Source organism: Oncorhynchus mykiss, chromosome 10 (assembly GCF_013265735.2).
Source record: "Oncorhynchus mykiss isolate Arlee chromosome 10, USDA_OmykA_1.1, whole genome shotgun sequence".
Classification (NCBI taxonomy): domain Eukaryota; kingdom Metazoa; phylum Chordata; class Actinopteri; order Salmoniformes; family Salmonidae; genus Oncorhynchus; species Oncorhynchus mykiss.
Genome location: NC_048574.1, coordinates 64,179,059 through 64,195,286, shown reverse-complemented (window position 1 = coordinate 64,195,286; position 16,228 = coordinate 64,179,059). Strand labels below are relative to the sequence as shown.

At 45.4% G+C, this 16,228-nt stretch overlaps 1 protein-coding gene across 1 annotated transcript in view; it reads left to right on the top strand.

Annotated features, from left to right (window-relative positions):
- LOC110534480 (protein WWC2) overlaps positions 1-15,489 on the top strand; it is a 50,648-nt gene extending 35,159 nt beyond the window's left edge. The window contains exons 16-24 of the mRNA XM_036933604.1: positions 3,225-3,423; positions 3,707-3,868; positions 4,541-4,656; positions 5,178-5,427; positions 5,664-5,831; positions 10,864-10,956; positions 11,545-11,796; positions 12,365-12,492; positions 12,939-15,489. Of these exons, the coding sequence (XP_036789499.1) occupies positions 3,225-3,423; positions 3,707-3,868; positions 4,541-4,656; positions 5,178-5,427; positions 5,664-5,831; positions 10,864-10,956; positions 11,545-11,796; positions 12,365-12,492; positions 12,939-13,005 (1,435 nt within the window). The 3' untranslated portion in view covers positions 13,006-15,489. The remainder of the gene's footprint in view (positions 1-3,224; positions 3,424-3,706; positions 3,869-4,540; positions 4,657-5,177; positions 5,428-5,663; positions 5,832-10,863; positions 10,957-11,544; positions 11,797-12,364; positions 12,493-12,938) is intronic.
- The last annotated feature ends 739 nt before the right edge of the window (positions 15,490-16,228 follow it).

The window sequence follows — 16,228 nt, the reverse complement described above, 5'->3', positions numbered from 1 at the left end:
ACACACACACACGCTGCACCCAAATACTACCACTGTCGAGAGCGTCCTGACCGGTTGCATCACAGCCTGGTACGGGAATTGCTCCATCCTCCAGCGGGTGGTGCAGATGGCCCGGTACACTGGGACCGTGCTTTCACCCATCTAGGACATCTACTGGAAACGGTGCCTGAGGATGGCCCGCAGCATCATCAAGGACCCCACACAACCCGGCCACAAGCTGTTCACTCACCGTCGGGCAGACGGTATCGGAGCATGAGGTCTGATACCAACAGGCTCAGAGACAGTTTCTATCTACAAACCATCATACTGCTGAACACTTGAACTGGACTGACCACCTGCTCTGATTCTTTGTACCTTGACACACATTCACACCCATACACACATCTACACACACACACATTCACACACATATCTGCTGCTACCAGACTCCTATTATGATTGCTAAATACCGCACAATTTAAACACTTGCCCCCCCCCCCCCAAATCAAATCAAATTTATCAGCTGATATCTCAAAGTGCTGTACAGAAACCCAGCCTAAAACCCCAAACAGCAAGCAATGCAGGTGTAGAAGCATGGTGGCTAGGAAAAACTCCCTAGAAAGGCCAAAACCTAGGAAGAAACCTAGAGAGGAACCAGGCTATGTGGGGTGGCCAGTCCTCTTCTGGCTGTGCCGGGTGGAGATTATAACAGAACATGGCCAAGATGTTCAAATGTTCATAAATGACCAGCATGGTCCAATAATAATAAGGCAGAACAGTTGAAACTGGAGCAGCAGCACGGCCAGGTGGACTGGGGACAGCAAGGAGTCATCATGTCAGGTAGTCCTGAGGCATGGTCCTAGGGCTCAGGTCCTCCGAGAGAGAGAAAGAAAGAGAGAGAATTAGAGAGAGCACACTTAAATTCACAGAGGACACCGAATAGGACAGGAGAAGTACTCCAGATATAACAAACTGACCCTAGCCCCCCGACACATAAACTACTGCAGCATAAATACTGGAGGCTGAGACAGGAGGGGTCAGGAGACACTGTGGCCCCATCCGAGGACACCCCCGGACAGGGCCAAACAGGAAGGATATAACCCCACCCACTTTGCCAAAGCACAGCCCCCACACCACTAGAGGGATATCTTCAACCACCAACTTACCATCCTGAGACAAGGCAGAGTATAGCCCACAAAGATCTCCGCCACAGCACAACCCAGGGGGGGCGCCAACCCAGACAGGAAGATCACATCAGTGACTCAACCCATTCAAGTGACGCACCCCTCCTAGGGACGGTATGAAAGAGCCCCAGTAAGCCAGTGACTCAGCCCCTGTAATAGGGTTAGAGGCAGAGAATCCCAATGGAAAGAGGGGAACCGTCCAGGCAGAGACAGCAAGGGCGGTTCTTTGCTCCAGAGCCTTTCCGTTCACCTTCCCACTCCTGGGCCAGACTACACTCAATCATATGACCCACTGAAGAGATTAGTCTTCAGTAAAGACTTAAAGGTTGAGACCGAGTTTGCGTCTCTTACATGGGTAGGCAGACTATTCCATAAAAATGGAGCTCTATAGGAGAAAGCCCTGCCTCCAGCTGTTTGCTTAGAAATTCTAGGGACAATTAGGAGGCCTGCGTCTTGTGACCGTAGCGTACGTGTAGGTATGTACGGCAGGACCAAATCAGAGAGATAGGTAGGAGCAAGCCGATGTAATGCTTTGTAGGTTAGCAGTAAAACCTTGAAATCAGCGCTTGCCTTGACAGGAAGCCAGTGTCAGGTTAGCACTGGAGTAATATGATCAAATTTCTTTGGTTCTAGTCAGGATTCTCGCAGCCGTATTTAGCACTAACTGAAGTTTATTTAGTGTTTTATCCGGGTAGCCGGAAAGTAGAGCATTGCAGTAGTCTAACCTAGAAGTGACAAAAGCATGGATACATTTTTCTGCATCATTTTTGGACAGAAAGTTTCTGATTTTTGCAATGTTACGTAGATGGAAAAAGCTGTCCTTGAAATGGTCTTGATATGTTCTTCAAAAGAGAGATCAGGGTCCAGAGTAACGCCGAGGTCCTTCACAGTTTTATTTGAGACGACTGTACAACCATTAAGATTAATTGTCAGATTCAACAGAAGATCTCTTTATTTCTTGGGACCTAGAACAAGCATCTCTGTTTTGTCCGAGTTTAAAGGTAGAAAGTTTGCAGCCATCCACTTCCTTATGTCTGAAACACATGCTTCTAGCGTGGACGCAATTAATTATCTGGTAGAACAGAAAACCATCAGGTTTCGGACCTCGTAGGGTAAGAGCTGAATAGCGCTGGTGTATACCATGTGTATCCTGTACACACGACTAATAAAGCTTGAGACACACACACACACTTGCCCTTACATCACACAGGTGTGTCTTGTCTACTCTCTGCAGGGGTGAGTGGGCTCTGTCATGTTATTATTTATCGAGACCCCTCGCGGCTTTCTCTCCCGCCAGCAGCCCCCTTTTCTGTTTCTTTTATGGCCGACAAAAATGAAAAATGAAGTTAATCCACCCTCTCATGTTCCCAGGCTTGAAAAGGCATTCGTGTCCAATCGAACAGCGGGGAAACGCCTTTGAATCCCTCGCACAACATTCAGCTGGAATATCTCCCCCCAAAATATGATACAACTTAGCAGGTGGTATCTAGGCATTTTAACTCCGTTTTTTTTTTTTCTTTTTTTTTTCTTCAACCAAACTTCCTTCATCGTATTCATTTGAGTGAAAATTTGGGCTCCTTTGTAGTTTGTGAAATATGCATATGCAGATGAGTCTGCTGCGTGGGGGTTCGTTTGCGGGTGAGAGGAAAGGAGTCTTGCAGAGAGCAGAGAGGGTTTTTTTCCCGGGAAGTGTTTGAGTCAATGTTAACTGGAGCAGAGAGAGAAATCCTCAAAGATGCTCGAGGCGCTCTGGCCGGAAGCTACAGAACAGCAGGCAGAAAGGGAAGAGCACACATCTCAATAACACAACACACCAGAGGTAACCAGCCTTTATCCCAACAGTCCCCAGGCCACGTTCACTTTTCCAACCTACTGCCTCTGTCTCCACATTAACTCTCTGAGTTTAAGAATATTATGTTGTTACTGGACGACATGACCTCAACAACATTGAAATGTCTTCTTCTATTACTCAAAGTTGCTTGTGAAAATGTCTCGTTTTCTTTTGAAAGTTTTTTGTATAACTCTCTTTTCTCTCTCCCTCCTGCTCCCCCCCCCCAAAAGATACATCCGGGTGGCGCTCCTCCCATCTTCCAGTGACATCAGCAGTCTGTTCAGGACCCGTGTGGTGCCCGTGGCGCTGCCCGACAGCGTGACGTTCAACGAGGTGTTCAGGGCGGCCGCGCCGCACGGCGTCCTACGGCACAAGACGCTCCGCGTCGACGCCTGCACCGTGGGTCCCGGACGCACCGAGGACTGCCTGGTACGTACACAACGCACAGCACAAACACACTTACCAACAAGCTTTGAGCACCTACCAACACTCAGTTAACTAAATACAGAGCTGACACTACACCTCCACTGTAGAATTACCACACAACAACATATTGCTTGCTTATAACAACGTCACCCATTACGACTGGGACAGGGTCAAGAATGTGACCAAAGATGGGCAGACGAACTGACAGACACTTTCTCGCGCACACTCTGTCACTATTTGTCATTATCTTTCTCCTGACCCTCTCTCTCTCTCTCTCTCTCGCTAGGCTGGAGCCCATGTGAGTCTGGGAGAGCTTCCAGTGAGTGGGGATATGACCCGTGTGTGGTACAACCTGTTGACCAGTGAGAGGACCAGAGAGATAGAAGAGGCCAGCCAGGAGAGACCCGGCCCTGGGCCAGAGCAGCACCCTGCAGGGCCCGTGGACATGGTGAGTCCTCCTCCACCACTTCAGACCACTTGACACTGCCTGCCTCAGTCTACATGTTTCTGGATATGCCCACTTCACTCTGATTGGAAATCAGTTCAAATTCACTGCTGCATGCAGGTTATGTTATACAGAATATGCATTCTATTCTACTGAAGGGGAAATGACTAGTGGAGGCCAAGCTGTATCGGCCTCAGATGGCAGCACACGAAAGTCAAATGGAAAGTTGTTGTTGTAATTTGACCCCCCTTTCTCCCTAATTTCATGAAATCCAATTGGTAGTTACGATCTGGTCTCATTGCTGCATCTCCCCAACGGGCTCGGGAGAGGCGAAGGTCGAGTCATGTGTCCTCCGAAACAGGACCTTCCAGGCCGCGCTGCTTCTCAACACACTGTTCGCTTAACCCGGAAGGCAGCCGCACCAGTGTGTTGGAGGAAACACCGTTCAACTGACGACTGAACTCAGCTTGCAGGCGCCTGGCACGCTACAAGGAGTCGCTAGAGTGCGATGAGCCAAGGAAAGCCCCCCGGGCCAAACACCGCCGGGCCGCTGAGGCAAATTGTGCGCCGCCCTATGGGGCTCCTGTGAGACAGCCGGCCGAACCCCAGGCTGGGATCGAACCCCAGGCTGAAGTGGCGCCTCGTTCCAATATTGTGTTGTGTGTATGTTGTCAGGATGCGGTGTCGGCCCTGCTGCAGAGGACCTCCAGCGAGTTGGAGGCTGTGGAACAGGAACTGGCCTTGGAGGAGAAGGAGAGAGCGAGCCAGCTGGACATGGACGGACACCAATGGTACTGACCCACTGTCCCTCACAGCCTACTCTTTTTACTACCATTACAAACACTATTAGTTTCAGTACACACACATATCACAGTTGGAGAGGCAGGGCCACCTGGGGATGGACAGAGAACAATTTGTACTGACAGCTCCCTCACAGATGACACTTTATAACCATTACAAACACCTTTTGACTTGGTGGGAGGTCTGTCGACGTGACCTTGGGCAGGGCGCTTGGTCCTGGTGGCTCCTGTGGGTCACTCTGGATGGGAGACGGTTAGATGACTGAATGTAATGTAAATGTTGAGTGGCTTCACTGCAGGTAGATTGTATGTTTTAATATTCAATTAAACATTTCAAATACTTTTTTAAAAAACACCTTAGGGGGACATTTTCCTCTCGTAAAAACACATGTCCGTCTTACTTTCAAGACGTACAACATGGCTACATCAACATTTGACTCAAATATACCAGCCAGGCAGGTTGTATTGCATGTAACAATATGGCTGACCCCTGACCTCTCCCCTCATGACAGGCTGAGCATGCTGGGAGAGGACAGCCCTCAACTGGTCCTCGGACTTGAGGAGGAAGAAGAGGGGGAGGAGGAGAGGAAGGATTCTGTCAAGGCAGAGAAGAGGTTTGCTGGCTCTGGGCCGGCGTACGGAGGGGAGGAGAGGGAGGAGAAGTGTCGAGAAGAGCCAGCCAGAGAGGAAGAGGAGGAGAAGGAAGAGGAGGAGAGGAGATGTAAAGAGAGACGCCCTCAGGCAAATAAAGGACCAACGCTGGTAAGCCACGTGTGCTCTGACACACACACACACGCACGCACGCACGCACGCGCACACACACACACACACACACACACACTCATCCGGCTGAATGAAGAAATCTGGCCTCAAAGAGGTGTGTTTAATGTGGAACCCAGAGCCGTTAGATCTAGACACACACACACACACACTTCAAAAAGTCCACTTTTATTTGGTGAACCCACATCTCTGTAGCTGTAATATACAACCTTCTCCAGGTGGATGCGGAGACGAACACAGAGATGTGTGGTGTGGCGGTGAGGCCTAAAGACAGACCCAGCCTGGGACCAGGACCACGCAGCGCTCAGAGAGGCTTCGTACGGAACAGTATGATCATGAGGTCTCAAACCTTCTCCCCTGGGGAGCGCAACCAGTACATCTGCAGGGTGAGTGGGTTGTATACACACAGTGAGCACCATAATTCATTGGACAGTGACCCTTTTTTTTGTTATTTTGGTTCTGTACTCTAGCACTTTGAGTTTGAAAGAATATAATGACAATGAGGGTGAAGTGCAGACTGTCAGCTTTAATTTGAGGGTATTTTCATACATATTGGATGAACCGATTAGAAATTACAGCACCTTTTGTACATGGTCTCCCCATTTTAAGGTTCTACAAGTATTTGTTGAATTGGCTTCTTAGAAGTGTGTCGTTAGGCAGGTGTATTCATTTGTGTCGTTACTGAATGCAGGAGAGCTGTTAATGAATAGTATTGATTCTAGACTTTGCTATTGCCTTTGGAGGTTGTTGTTGGGGTGTGACAACATGAGGAAGACAGCAGTGTCGATGCAAATGAAGCTGGCCGTCATAAAGCTCAGAAATGAAAATCAATCAATCAGGAACATTGCAAAAACCCTGGGCATGCCTGAGTCAACAGTTTGGTTCATCATTAACAAGAAAACAACTGGTGAACTCAATTATGTCAAAAGACCCAGTAGACTGAGGAAGACCACTGTAGTGGATGACCGGAGAATACTCTCTATGGTGAAGAACCCCCCCTGACAACAGCCCAAAAGATCAAAAACAGTCTCCTGGATGCAGGTGTAGATGTGTCAAAGTCTACCATGCGTAGAAGACTACACCAGCAGGACTACAGAGGGTACACTACAAGATGCAAACTACAGATAAGCCTGAAGAACAGAAAGGCCAGATTACAGTTTGCTAAAAAAGCACCTGAAAGAGCCCCAAGAGTTCTGGGGAAAAAAGTATTGTGGACAGATGAGACAAAGATTAACATGTACCAGAGTGATGGAAAGAGGAAAGTGTGGAGGAAAAAAAGACATTCCCATGATCCAAAGCATACCACCTCATCCGTGAAACATGGTGGAGGGGGTGTTATGGCTTGGGCCTGAATGGCTGCCAGTGGAACAGGCTCACTTGTCTTCATAGATCATGTGACTGTAGACAGAAGTAAAACAATGAATTCTGAAGTCTACAGAAATATTTTATCTGCTCAGATAAACTCATTGGACGGCACTTCATCATGCAACAAGACAATGACCCTAAACATACTGCTAGAGCAACAAAGGGGTTTTTGATGGCCAAAAAGTGGAACATCCTTGACTGGCCGAGTCAATCACCGGATCTGAATCCAACTGAACATGCTTTTTACATGCTGAAGAGGAGACTGAAGGCAATAAGTCCCTGAAACAAGCAGGAACTGAAGATGGCTGCAGTACATGCCTGGCAGAGCATCACCAGGGAAGATACCCAGCATGCCAAGGATATGCGACCAAATATTAACAATGATTACTTTATTCTACATTATGTTAAACTGTCCAATGTTTTTTGATGCCCGAAAATGGGGAGGGACTATGTACAAAAGCTTCTATAATTTCTAAACGGTTCATTCGATATGTATGAAAATACCCTCAAATTAAAGCTGACAGTCTGCACTTCACCCTCATTGTCATTGTATCCTTTCACACTCAAAGTGCTAGAGTACAGAACCAAAATAACAAAACAATGGTCACTGCCCAATGAATTATGGTGTAAGTACTGCATGAATTTTGCTCTGACAGGATTTACATCTACAGCACACAGAGAGGGAAACAGTTCTTAGAACCCCAGTTGGAACCCAGTTGGAACCCAGTAGGAACCCCAGTTGGAACCTAGTTAAAACCCCAGTTGGAACCTAGTTAAAACCACAGTTGGAACCCCAGTTGGAACCTAGTTAAAACCCCAGTTGGAACCCAGTTAAAACCACAGTTGGAACCTAGTTAAAACCACAGTTGGAACCTAGTTAAAACCCCAGTTGGAACCTAGTTAAAACCACAGTTGGAACCTAGTTAAAACCACAGTTGGAACCTAGTTAAAACCACAGTTGGAACCTAGTTAAAACCCCAGTTGGAACCTAGTTAAAACCCCAGTTGGAACCTAGTTAAAACCCCAGTTGGAACCTAGTTAAAACCACAGTTGGAACCTAGTTAAAACCACAGTTGGAACCTAGTTAAAACCCCAGTTGGAACCCAGTAGGAACCCCAGTTGGAACCTAGTTAAAACCCCAGTTGGAACCTAGTTAAAACCACAGTTGGAACCTAGTTAAAACCACAGTTGGAACCTAGTTAAAACCCCAGTTGGAACCCAGTTAAAACCCCAGTTGGAACCTAGTTAAAACCCCAGTTGGAACCTAGTTAAAACCCCAGTTGGAACCTAGTTAAAACCACAGTTGGAACCTAGTTAAAACCACAGTTGGAACCCCAGTTGGAACCTAGTTAAAACCCCAGTTGGAACCCAGTTAAAACCCCAGTTGGAACCTAGTTAAAACCCCAGTTGGAACCTAGTTAAAACCCCAGTTGAAACCTAGTTAAAACCCCAGTTGGAACCTAGTTAAAACCCCAGTTGGAACCCAGTTAAAACCACAGTTGGAACCTAGTTAAAACCACAGTTGGAACCTAGTTAAAACCCCAGTTGGAACCTAGTTAAAACCCCAGTTGGAACCTAGTTAAAACCACAGTTGGAACCCAGTTAAAACCCCAGTTGGAACCCAGTAGGAACCACAGTTGGAACCTAGTTAAAACCACAGTTGGAACCCAGTAGGAACCACAGTTGGAACCTAGTTAAAACCCCAGTTGGAACCTAGTTAAAACCCCAGTTGGAACCTAGTTAAAACCCCAGTTGGAACCTAGTTAAAACCCCAGTTGGAACCTAGTTAAAACCACAGTTGGAACCCAGTTAAAACCCCAGTTGGAACCCAGTAGGAACCACAGTTGGAACCTAGTTAAAACCACAGTTGGAACCCAGTAGGAACCACAGTTGGAACCTAGTTAAAACCCCAGTTGGAACCCAGTAGGAACCCCAGTTGGAACCCAGTTAAAACCCCAGTTGGAACCTAGTTAAAACCCCAGTTGGAACCTAGTTAAAACCCCAGTTTGAACCTAGTTAAAACCCCAGTTGGAACCTAGTTAAAACCCCAGTTGGAACCCAGTTAAAACCACAGTTGGAACCCAGTTAAAACCCCAGTTGGAACCCAGTTAAAACCCCAGTTGGAACCCAGTTAAAACCCCAGTTGGAACCCAGTTAAAACCACAGTTGGAACCCAGTTAAAACCCCAGTTGGAACCCAGTAGGAACCACAGTTGGAACCTAGTTAAAACCACAGTTGGAACCCCAGTTGGAACCTAGTTAAAACCCCAGTTGGAACCCAGTTAAAACCACAGTTGGAACCTAGTTAAAACCACAGTTGGAACCTAGTTAAAACCCCAGTTGGAACCTAGTTAAAACCACAGTTGGAACCTAGTTAAAACCACAGTTGGAACCTAGTTAAAACCACAGTTGGAACCTAGTTAAAACCACAGTTGGAACCTAGTTAAAACCCCAGTTGGAACCTAGTTAAAACCCCAGTTGGAACCTAGTTAAAACCCCAGTTGGAACCTAGTTAAAACCACAGTTGGAACCTAGTTAAAACCACAGTTGGAACCTAGTTAAAACCCCAGTTGGAACCCAGTAGGAACCCCAGTTGGAACCTAGTTAAAACCCCAGTTGGAACCTAGTTAAAACCACAGTTGGAACCTAGTTAAAACCACAGTTGGAACCTAGTTAAAACCCCAGTTGGAACCCAGTTAAAACCCCAGTTGGAACCTAGTTAAAACCCCAGTTGGAACCTAGTTAAAACCCCAGTTGGAACCTAGTTAAAACCACAGTTGGAACCTAGTTAAAACCACAGTTGGAACCCCAGTTGGAACCTAGTTAAAACCCCAGTTGGAACCCAGTTAAAACCCCAGTTGGAACCTAGTTAAAACCCCAGTTGGAACCTAGTTAAAACCCCAGTTGGAACCTAGTTAAAACCCCAGTTGGAACCTAGTTAAAACCCCAGTTGGAACCCAGTTAAAACCACAGTTGGAACCTAGTTAAAACCCCAGTTGGAACCTAGTTAAAACCCCAGTTGGAACCTAGTTAAAACCCCAGTTGGAACCTAGTTAAAACCACAGTTGGAACCCAGTTAAAACCCCAGTTGGAACCCAGTAGGAACCACAGTTGGAACCTAGTTAAAACCACAGTTGGAACCCAGTAGGAACCACAGTTGGAACCTAGTTAAAACCCCAGTTGGAACCCAGTAGGAACCCCAGTTGGAACCCAGTTAAAACCCCAGTTGGAACCTAGTTAAAACCCCAGTTGGAACCTAGTTAAAACCCCAGTTGGAACCTAGTTAAAACCCCAGTTGGAACCCAGTTAAAACCACAGTTGGAACCTAGTTAAAACCCCAGTTGGAACCTAGTTAAAACCCCAGTTGGAACCTAGTTAAAACCCCAGTTGGAACCTAGTTAAAACCACAGTTGGAACCCAGTTAAAACCCCAGTTGGAACCCAGTAGGAACCACAGTTGGAACCTAGTTAAAACCACAGTTGGAACCCAGTAGGAACCACAGTTGGAACCTAGTTAAAACCCCAGTTGGAACCCAGTAGGAACCCCAGTTGGAACCCAGTTAAAACCCCAGTTGGAACCTAGTTAAAACCCCAGTTGGAACCTAGTTAAAACCCCAGTTGGAACCTAGTTAAAACCCCAGTTTGAACCTAGTTAAAACCCCAGTTGGAACCCAGTTAAAACCACAGTTGGAACCCAGTTAAAACCCCAGTTGGAACCCAGTTAAAACCCCAGTTGGAACCTAGTTAAAACCACAGTTGGAACCCAGTTAAAACCCCAGTTGGAACCCAGTAGGAACCACAGTTGGAACCTAGTTAAAACCACAGTTGGAACCTAGTTAAAACCACAGTTGGAACCTAGTTAAAATCCTAATTTGGAACCAATGGGTAGAGGTGTCATTTTTTAGATACAGAAACACACACACCCTCACACACCCCAATCCCAGACCAAAGACCAAACTACCACAGAGCTTTCCCAGACTAACAACAGTGGATGTTTCTGTTCTCTACTCTTCCCTCTCTCTTCCCACTCTCTTCATCTCTCCTTCTTCTTACAGTTGAACCGGAGCGATAGCGACAGCTCCACATTATCCAAAAAGTGCCCGTTTGTCCGGAACACCTCGGAGAGACGCAGCCTAAGGGTTAAGAGGGTGAGTTTAACATGTGTCCTCTCTTTATCTTGCATTCGATTTCGGTTAACTTCATGGTGGTGATTTGGTCAATAAAGGGGGCCATTTACATCAGGCAAAAAAGCACAGATCTTTGCAATAAATACCATGAAACTCATCATAATCTGAAGAGCAATGTTGAGAATGTTCTTCAACAACGTGCAATATATTCCATACAATACCTCCAATAGAAGTCCAATGTTTTACAAAATATGGCAGCCGATACTGGATAAAATGGTCTAGTCCCGCTTCATAACTGGGCTGATGATCTGCTGCTACCCTGCGCTGTACTCCACTCCATATTTATTTTGGGTTTAGCTAGACTGATTGTAATTTCTATATGCTGTCTTCTTAACAGCATTTACATTTTCTGGGATATATGAATTAAGTTTTGTTATGTCCTCTAAATATGCCATTCCAGTCAACAGTACCGTACACTGAATGTCAATGTATCTTTGTCTTCTTTTTTTTATTGGAAAATAATAAACATATTATAAAAAACAAAAAACTATGTGTAGTATAAGGAACTAACTATTTAGGCATTGCTCTTTCATTCTCTCTCCCTCCAAGACCCTGTGCCAGCCGGTGGTGGTGCGGAGGCGTGGCGGAGCCGGGGAGACAAACACCCGGACCTCCCTGGACTTGGAGCTGGCCCTCCAGGCTTCGCGAACGCGTCAGAGCCGTCTGAACGACGAGCTCCAGGCCCTGAGGGACCTGAGGGCCCACCTGGAGGCCTTGAAGGCCCGTGGAGAGACGGAGCTGCCCGAGTCCGTGCTGCATGACCACCGGTTTCACAGGCTGCTGGAGCAGGCCGAGAGACAGGCACGTGGCTGGATAGACATATGATAGATACAGTATGCACATGCATAAACACTGCTAATGTCCAGCTGTGATAGAAGGACTAGGCCAAGGCCATTCGACATCACCATGTTTTGGAATGGTTTGAATGGCACTCAGGATCTGATGGCTTGTGTAAGGATACCCTCTACCCCCTTATGCCCCTCCAGGCACTCTACCATGCCATGATGCCATCAGCCACTCTCACTAATAGCAGCTAACGGCGGTCAATGCCAGGTCTGGCCCCAGGTTCTCTCAAGCTTGATTAGGCACTGAAGAGACTTAATGGCTGTATAATCTGGTGCTGTTCGCTTTCACCTGAAGTGACCCTTTTAAAATAAATAAAACGTTGCCCAGGTCACAACTTGATGAGTAAGATTTGGCATAAAGAATGAAACCATTAGATTGCAGAATCCACACAGTATCCTGCATTTCAGAGCAACTGAAGTAAAATGCTTTCTTGCTCTCACTTTTATGAAATTCTCTCTCCAATCTATCAGTCTCTCTCATTCAATGAACACTTTCTCTGTCTCCCTCCCTCCCTCCGTCTCAGGCGGAGCAGTCTAAGGAGCAACAGCGTCAGGAGCAGCGGGCTGAGAAGCTGATGAGGAGGGCCTCCAAAGACGTGTGTCGGCTGAGAGAGCAGAGCCAGAAGGTCCCCCTGCAGGTCCAGTCTTTCAGGTGAGACAGACATTCCTCTGTCCAGCCCTTATTCCTTTATGGACAACTATTTGACCATAGGGTTTGAACTGTTTGTATCTTGTCTCGCCATCTTGGATAGCTGACCCTACTGGTCATGTAAGCCCTGTTTATACCTGCCGCTAACATGCGTCCTGATCTTGTCCTGATCTTGTCTGTTTACACTTAGAAGATCTGATCACAATCAGAACACAATACGTATTTTAATCGTTTATACCTGTCAAAAAATGTGGGCACAATCAGAATGTGAACAAGAACATGTTAGAACCAGGTATAAACAGGCTATAGTCTCTGAACTTGTTATGCTCCATCCTGATAGGCCTTGATGGTCAGGTTACTGTAAAAGCACTTTGTGAACAACTGCTGGTGTAAAAAGGGTTATATAAATACATTTGCTTGATTGATAGCCATTTCTTCTCTCTTTGCAGGGAGAAGATGGCCTACTTCACACGAGCTAAGATCAATATACCATCCCTACCAGCTGATGATGTATGATTACATAGTGACACAATGAAGTATTTTTCCAACTTTTATAGCAGAGTATTTTAATAGTGTAGTTACTTTGAATGAAACCAATCGAATAGTTTGTACACTATAGTTTATGCATTTGTATAATAAGTTGTAATTGAATACTATCTTGTAAAAAAAACAACAAAAAAAAACTAAATAATGGCTTTCTTATATCAGGAGAACCCAAAATAGAGGTGTTTTGGTACTTGTATTCTGCTCGTGATTTTTCTGTACAGTTTTATAAGGTGTGTTGGAGAGTGGCGTGTGTGTGGGGTGGAGGAGAGAGTGTGTGTGTGTTTGTCGCCCTCTGGTGTCCTGTGGTGGAACTGCACCACGGGGCAGGGTGCGGGGTAGATTGAGTGAGTCTCACTCCCAGTCCCAAATCAACCCCGATCCCCTACCCCCTATGCACTTATGGAGATCTAACAGGATTGGATAGGTGTAAGTTAAATGGTAATAACGACACTTTGCCTTCTGCTAGTCTAGATGGAATGTTCACTGTATTTCTTCCATGTATCCAATCCTCTCTGATCTCCAGAGGTGTATAGTGGGTAGGGGTTAGGGGTTGATTTGGTATTGGGCATCAGTGTTAGCTAAGTGTGCGTATGTGAGAGAGAGAAGGCGACCTACTACAGTATATCATATATAATGTCTTCTGTCCAAAGCTGGTGCTCTGCTATTTTTTTCTCTCTCATTAAGAACAAAACAAACATAAACCTTGTGAATGTAATGTAACTGCTTTTCCACTTCTATCTATCTCTGAGATACTGCACTGATACTGTTCTGTGGCTTCATGCTTTTTACACCGACCCGCCGCAACGCTAATTATTACTGCGTTCACTGGGCTCTAGTCTCAATTTTATAGTTCAATGTTTTGTCAGTTACTAGCCTGGTCCAGGATATGTTTTTGCACAAACTGATCTGGGACCAGGCTATTTTGTAGTTCACTCTGCAACTTCATTTGTGAGATTGGTTTTCCTTTCCCACCTGTTTCCCAACGGTTGAAGTATTTATTCAAAGGATGAACATAAAACCTCTGTGTTAATGCCTTTTGTTACAGATAGGTTCTCTGGACTAGAGAAAAGACCATGCAGGAAACATACTGGACCCAAATCATGTCATTTCCAGCCTTCCAGTGTTTTGAAGGGGTCCGAAATAGCACCCTATTCTCTATGTAGTCCACTACTTTTGACCAGAGCCCTATGAGCCTTGGTCAAAAGCACAGAGCCCTATAGCCTTGGTCAAAGCACAGACCCCTATAGCCTTGGTCAAAGCACAGAGCCTTATGGGCCCTATGGGCCCTGGTCAAAGCACAGAGCCCTATGGGCCCTGGTCAAAAGCACAGAGCCCTATGGGCCCTGGTCAAAAGCACAGAGCCCTATGGGCCCTGGTCAAAAGCACAGAGCCTTATGGGCCCTATGAGCCCTGGTCAAAAGCACAGGGGTAAAAAGCACAGAGCCCTATGGGCCCTGGTCAAAAGCACAGAGCCTTATGGGCCCTATGAGCCCTGGTCAAAAGTACAGGGGTAAAAAGCACAGAGCCCTGTGGGCTCTGGTCAAAAGCAGTGGGCTATATAGAAAAAGTCAAATCAATACTTTTTTGGTTTTATCATAGACATGCAAGCTATAATATTCAGTATACATCAGTTTCTTTGTATAATAATGGGTTGTTATACTCCAGTAATTCATTATATTTATTATTTCCTGCTCTATTTTTCTGAATAATAGGACAACGATTGACCTTTGTGGTTTCTTCTCTTTATTTTGTATCTAATGTTTTGTTTGTGTGTCTGTAAACCAGAGAACAAACAGTATTGTTTTTACTTTGCCTTTGTAACAGCTAATAGCTAAGGAACAACAAGGCTTGTATTCAAAACGCTTCTCAGAGTAGGAGTGCTGATCTAGAATCAGTTTTGATTCTAGATCAGCACTCTTACGCTTGAACAGGAGCTAACATCTGATTGAACTGTGAGCATAAACAGTATCTGTGGTATCGTACTTAGTGTGTATAGCTACCCCTGGACTCAAGATATATATGGCACTTCCAATCAAATTTGTTCACATCCGTTTAGTTTACCAATACAATGTTGCTTCACAATATCGACAACGAAGATGAAAACATGGATTTGAATTGTGGGTAGGCGGAAAAGTTTGGACTTTATTTTTCCTGTGTATTTATTTTTTTGTGTTTGTATTATTTATGTTTTGGTTCTGTACAGACATACCCCCTCCGGACCTTTTTAATTAGCAACTTATGGATGGTTCAAATGTTAACTCTCTGTTTCCCCGCTGATAATCAACTAGTTTAGAGACGCACACCGATATCAAATATGTTTTATACAACTGACCTACAGTGCCTTCAGAAAGTATTCACACCCCTTGGCTTTTTCCACATTTTGTTGTGTTACAGCCTGAATTTAAAATGGGTTCACTTGAGATTTTGTGTCACTGGCCTACAGACAACACCCCCTAATATCAAAGTGGAATTATGTTTTTCGATAAAAAAAATTACAAATTAATTAAAAATGAAAAGCTGAAATGTCAATAAGTATTCAACCCCTTTTGTTATGGCAAGCCTAAATAAGTTCAGGAGTATGTGTTTAACAAGTCACATAATAAGCATGGACTCACTCTGTGTGCAATAAGTGTTTAACATGATTTCTGAATGACTACCTAATCTCTGTACCCCACACATCAGGTCCATCAGTCGAGCAGTGATTTTCAAACACCGATTCAACCACAAAGACCTGGGAGGTTTTCCAATGCCTTGCAAATAAGGACACCTATTGGTAGATGGTTACCAAAAAAAGCAGACATTGAATATCTCTTTGAACATGGTGAAGTTATTAATTACACTTTGGATCGTGTTTCCATACACCCAGTCACTACAAAGATACAGGCGTCTTTCCTAACTCAGTTGCCAGAGAGGAAGGAAACCGCTCAGGGATTTCACCATGAGGCCATTGGTGACTTTAAAACATTTCCAGAGTTTAGTGGCTGTGATAGGAGAAAACTGAGGATGGATCAACAATATTATAGTTACCCCACAATACTAACCTAATTGACAGAGTGAAAAGAAGGAAGCCTGTACAGCAGTGAAGGCTGCTGAGGGAAGGACGGCTCATAATAATGGTTGGGATGGAGTGGTATCAACCACATGGAAACCAAATATCTGATGTGTTTGATACCATTGATGCCATTCCAGGCAT